At 41.0% G+C, this 5,824-nt stretch overlaps 1 protein-coding gene and 1 long non-coding RNA gene across 2 annotated transcripts; one reads left to right on the forward strand and one right to left on the reverse strand.

Moving 5' to 3' along the window:
* Window positions 1–1,415: 1,415 nt before the first annotated feature.
* Window positions 1,416–2,360, forward strand: LOC136474679 (uncharacterized). The gene is made up of 3 exons (XR_010762996.1): window positions 1,416–1,607; window positions 1,801–2,099; window positions 2,266–2,360. It is a non-coding gene; the product is annotated as an uncharacterized lncRNA (long non-coding RNA).
* Window positions 2,361–3,335: 975 nt separating this feature from the next.
* LOC136470525 (uncharacterized) lies at window positions 3,336–5,824 on the reverse strand. The gene is made up of 2 exons (XM_066468345.1): window positions 5,040–5,824; window positions 3,336–4,937 (listed from the first exon to the last, which is right to left on the reverse strand). Exons 1-2 carry the CDS (start codon window positions 5,676–5,678, stop codon window positions 3,336–3,338), a joined length of 2,241 nt encoding a protein of 746 aa, XP_066324442.1. The 5' UTR covers window positions 5,679–5,824.

Here is a 5,824-nt window from a genome sequence, read left to right on the forward strand (position 1 = left end):
GGTATTCATCCACTTGCTGTATCCTCTATTCTAATTCACCTTTGTATTTATCTATGTTCAAAAGTACCATGTTTCTATCGTGCCTTGGTTATTCTTTGTCCAAAATTGGCAGTCAATATCTGCTTGTATCCTGTTTGAACGTGTTATTTGTTTGTCTTCTGTTGAATATATGTGAGTTTTCTTGAAACTTAGACAAGTTAACTCCAAATTGATGAATTATTGATCAGATATCCTATAGTTTTAGCTTACCTCCTGCATGAGTCTCTTATAGCAATTAGTGATTTGTGAATCATTTGATGAATCGAACCAAATAATCCCTTTGTGATATTATATGTTTATGAAGTGATTATAGGTGAGTTCTTGTCGAACTGCACCCAGTACAGTAGTTCAATTTGGTCCTCTGCGAGTGCGCTAACAAAATTCAGATAGTTTTTTTAACCAAGTTCCTTGTTAACATGGTTGTAGGGATAACAACATGGATGGATTATGTTGTCTATTATTTTGACTGTACTGGTCTGTTATGATATTGACATGAACTAAGCAGTTGAATACTTTTCCTAATTGCTTTTGAAAATGGCAACGTATTAGGTGCAAACCAACCAACTTATGTAAACTTAGAAACTACCAATCAGGACCACTAGATGTTGATTTAACAGATGGGGTGAGAGGTTGGATATTTTTGCGTTTAAGCCCCCCACCTGCTGGCCTTTTTTTTTTTGCGCTTAAGCCCTCTCACCCTATCCATTGAATCAGCATCTAATGATCCTGATCGGTAGTTTTCAAGTTTGCACAGGTTGGTTGGTTCGCGCATGATATGTTGCCGATGAAAATAGCTGAGCTGTATAATCGTGGTCATGCTTTATGTAGTTTATACGTAACACTATGATATGATAGTATAACACTAGTGGACCATGAAAAGCTGTGCTCTTGATCTTTTATTAATTCTTTAACACAGGGATCTGTCGCTTCTTGTTGTCTCCGAAGAGCAATATTTCATTTTAAGATCTCCAATTGTCATGTCCCCTTTTACTGGTCTGTGGTGCCTGATTGCCTGAGAATGGTGGGATATAGAAAGAACCCTGTGGTTCTATGAAAGGCCATTACAGATTTACAGATGTCCATGGTTTCTAGAAAGCAATCCTGATTACCAGAGTACACTGCACTGTGACCTTGTACTCCCTCAGCCTTGAAATATAATGGATTTTCAGTTGTCCTTAGTCAAACCATTCTAAATTTGACCAAGTTTGTAGACAAAAGTAATAGCATGTACCATATCAATGACATATATTGGCCTTATTCGCTTCTCTTATAATCCGTCTTTTTTAGCTTGTTTTTTTAGCCGGAACCATGTTTTTCTCTCACAACAAATCAACCGGAACAGTGTTTCGGCTTGTTTTTTCAGCAAAGCGAACAGGGCCATATCTAGCAGTGCTCATTTGATATCGTAAATATGATTGTTCTTTGCTATAAACTTTGTCAAACTTAGAATCGTTTGACTTAGGACAACTGAAAATCCACTATTTTTCAGGACATAGAGGATAAGCTCAGCTTAGGTCAAGGAAAAATGTTTTGTACAGGATATGCACTCGACATTCTCAGTTAGCTAGGTACGTAGCCCTTATGTTTCATCTGAAGTACACTGTTAGCTTGTCTTGATGCTTTTGGATAGTGCAGATTCACCGGCAGCATTGCCATCACCAAAAGATAGGCATTAGCTGCTAGATAGATAAATTAGCCCTCATCTCAGAAACTGTATAATAGTTGCCAATTATTGGTGCTCTTTTTCTCCATTATAAATAGGTACCTGCAATGGAAGGATCACACATATCACTCTCAATCACCTTCAGATTCCACTAAGTTTCAGGTCTCTTTTCACTCAAGGAAGGATGCAATCCTGAACCATCAGCGGTTCGGCACTGCGTGTCAGCATGTGGTTCTTCAACCCTTGTTTGGTGCTGCTAGCCTCCTTGATCATCAGATCAAAGCTTATGCAAACATTGCTTATGTTCTTTTTCCTGCACCAGGATGGGGAAATCCTTATGTTATTGATGTAACATTCTTGACCTTGCAAGGCCAAGGTGTTGCTGCAAGCTTGAGAGGTGTGGCGGCTGGTCCCTTAAAAGTGACTCATTTTTTGTTCAGTGTCGGCCCTTCTCAGCTTAATGTCTGTTCAATATGCAGACCACACACACCTAATCTTTCATTCTTTCGCATGTATGGATTGATCCTTCGTGTGCTGGGTGGATGTGCTTTGTTCCTTTCCAGCTGGTAAATCCGGCATGGATGCCTGAAATAACATGTAATTTACGTCTGAAAGAAGTTGGTGCTATGCTACATTGTTGCTGTGTCAGTCTTTCTCTGAAGTGAAGCTTAGCCTATCTCCAACAACAACACCCAAAATACAAAACACATTTATCCTTGGGCTTATTGGATACACACCATTGCAATTTTCACGATTTTAAAACACGCCACTACAATTCGCCTAATTGGGCTGGTGCCATTACAATTCTGCTAGAGTTTGAAATACGCCATTGTCTACGCTCCATGCCGTCTTGGACCCACTGTCAGGGCTACAGGAGGCCACCATATTTGCGTATGGACCTTTCTGCCCTCCCGAGAAAGGATATTGTCCCGACGCCAGCTGTTATCTGAAGTGAAGCACTTGGGTTTGCCATTCTCTCATTTTGTTTAGTTTATTTATGAATCAACTTCAGTACATGCAATGCACATTTGGCGCATAGTTCCCAGAACATGCAGTGACATGTCAAGCGCACATGCTACATTCTAGAAATAAAGATGGAAACATGTAATGCACATACGGCACATAGTTCCCAGAACATGCATTTTCATCATTCCAGAAATAAAAATGGAAACATTCCATCGGTCCACATCCATAGTTCTCAAACATTGTACTTAACATCCATACAGAGGACACCATTCTAGTTGCATAGTTCCCAAACACATCAGGTCACTTACAAAGCACATGTTGGTCCGCTTGGACTAGCAAAAGCCATAGATAACACTTCAGGTCACTAAGACCAGCAAATGCACAACAAAACACATCATCTAATCCACGCCGAGCCAGCTGTTGAGGCTTCTCACCACTCTTGCTTCAGGAGCAGTTGCAGCCTTCAGAAGCTTCTTCTTTACAGGAGTCTTCTTCTTTGGTGCTTGCTTGGTTGCACTTGTCTTCTGATTTTTCTTGGGTGCTTGCTTGGTTGCACTTCTCTTCTGCTTTTTTTTGGTGTCTTGCTCAGTCCTTCATCTTCTTGCCTCACCCTATAAGAGATGGCTATCATTTAGACATTCCTTGCCCATTTACATTCACAAGCAAATCAGGAATAAGAAATGTACCTTTTAAGTGATGCAAGCGTAGCTGCCTCATCAACACCATCATCATCTTCTGTTGGTTCAGCAAGTTTGCAGGTCTTCTCAAAGTGCCCATTGCCTTTGCACCTTTTGCATCTCACTTTCTTTTTGTTTGCCCTTTCTTCCATACTCCCTCTGATCCTGACCACTCTAGGTCTGCCTGCTGCCCTCTTCTGCAGTGGTGGGTGCAGTTTATATCCTAGCTCCACCTCAGGCCAGTCAGCCCTATCAGGCATGGGTGGAACTATATCTGCATATGCTGCTTTGAACCTGGCCACAGAGTAGTATTCATGCACAAAATCCTTGATTTCCAAGCCTCTGTTGGACAAGATCCAAGCAAGTGCATGTCTACAAGGTTTTCCTGTGACCTGCCATTGCCTATAGCCGCAACAATGATTGACTAGGTCCACTGTATGCCTTTTGGTGTTGTTCCAATCATCAAGCAAGGTCACCTCAGCAAAATCCTCATCACTTACTGCAACTTTGATGACCTTCAAGTGTTTGCTAATTAGGTTCAGTTCCTTGATGACACTAGGCAAAATGCCTTCTCCCAATTCTCTACCAACCTTTCTCCTAAGATACCTCTTCTCCATTATCATCTCCCTGAGCCCATCAACTAACTCATGTATGAGCAGCCCTTTCATGTCCCTCACCTGACTGTTGAAGCTCTCTGACACATTGTTTGTCAGATAATCACATTTGCTGTTCTCGGAGAAACCAGCCCTGTACCAGATTCGGTTGTGGTGATCTTGCAAGTACTTGATTGCATCAGGAGCAAATTCATATATCTTCTTCAAGTGCCACTTGAACAGCCCTTCAGTGTAGCTTCTAGCAGCTGGATAGAGATGAGTTGTGAAAACATCTCCTTTGTAATGCTTCATGAAGTTGGAATATAAATGCCTCATGCACTCTCTGTACTCAGCCTCAGGAAACACTACACCAACTGCTTTCTCTAAGCCCTTACATGCATCAGTACAAATCACTAGTCCTTTTGGGCTCCCAACAGCCCTTCTCAAATGATGCATAAACCACTTCCAGTTGTCCTCATTTTCACAATCAAAAATAGCATAAGCAATGTAGTATAACCAGTTATGTCCATCAACCCCTGTAGCAGATGCTAACTGTCCTGTGTATTTACCATTTAGACTTGATGCATCTACACCAATGAATGGCCTACAACCAGTTATAAACCCATCCACACATGGTTTGAGAGCTACAAATATCCTCTTAAACCTCATTTTCTTGCCTACTTTCTCCACATCTATCTCTACAATGCTACCTGGACATGTTATATCCATCTGAGCTTTCCAATTAAATAGCAATTTGAATGACTCTTCATATTTACCATGAATATGTTGCAGTGCTAGCTGCACACCTGAATAAAGCTTGCTGTACTTGAGCTTTATCCCATAATCTCCCTCAACCTTCTCCTTGGCTGCCTTCGGACGCTTGCTTGAATTCTTCTTCAACCATTCTTTCAGTCTATCTGACACCCATTCTTGAGAAGGCATTTTGTTTACAACAAGCTTCGTGGTTGGACAATCGTGTTCAAAAGGTAGGGTCTTAATCTAAACAAAAGACAAGCATGAATAAGTAGTATGCACAACCAAACTGAATTTAATTAAAAAAACAAACTGAATTTAATAACAAGGATACATAATTGTTTATACCTGTATAGTTTTCTGATCATGAATCCTTGAAGCATGAATACGCCAAGGACAGCCAGGGTGCTTACACCTTGCAATATACCTGGTAGGGTCAGTCTTGATGCCAGGAGCAAGCTCAAAACCTTTCTTCACTGCATAGTGCCTCACTGCTTTCCTGAAGGTGATGATGTCAGGAAATAAGGCACCCTTCTCTATTCTTGGGTTCTCAGGATCATGTAAGACCCTTATCTCATCAGGATCTGCATCAGTAACCTCTGCCTCAGCAGGAACAATTTGATTGGCAGCATTAGTAGGTGCATTCAAAGATGGCTGTGCAGGTGGAATTGTAATGTACATATGCTCATCATCGACGCCAACATACTCTTCTTCATTATCAAAGATGTCATGCTCTTCTTCGGCAACACATTGGGATTTGTTAGGCATTGTTGGATTAGGCTGTGGTTCTGGATCAGTAGGTTCTGGTGGTTCTGGATCAATAGGTTCTGGTGGTTCTAGATCAATAGGTTCTAGTGGTTCTGGACCAGGCTGCATTCCTAGATCAGGAAGGATAAGGTCTAGTTGTAGTTCAGTATAAGTAGAAGGCTTTAGTAATGGATTTATGTCATCTGGAAGCGCACACAGGGGTTGTTCCCACGAAAACATCCTAAGACAAAACAAAGGATAACAAAATAGTCATGGCTGAATTGGAACACTAAAAATAAGGAACGCAAGAACACTATCTTAGATACTAGCGAGAAAAGTAACATTTGTCCAAAGGAAACTAAAAAAACAGCACCATTTTTTATCAT

This window comes from Miscanthus floridulus, chromosome 8, assembly GCF_019320115.1.
Source record: "Miscanthus floridulus cultivar M001 chromosome 8, ASM1932011v1, whole genome shotgun sequence".
NCBI classification, from domain to species: domain Eukaryota; kingdom Viridiplantae; phylum Streptophyta; class Magnoliopsida; order Poales; family Poaceae; genus Miscanthus; species Miscanthus floridulus.

What these genes read in the sequence shown, in the direction of transcription:
- LOC136470525 (XM_066468345.1), bottom strand. Translation starts at nt 5,678, where the DNA reads ATGTTTTCGTGGGAACAACCCCTGTGTGCGCTTCCAGATGACATAAAT. An exon ending in ATGATCAGAAAACTATACAG is followed by an intron (nt 4,938 to 5,039) that starts GTATAAACAATT and finishes TCTTTTGTTTAG; the next exon opens with ATTAAGACCCTACCTTTTGA.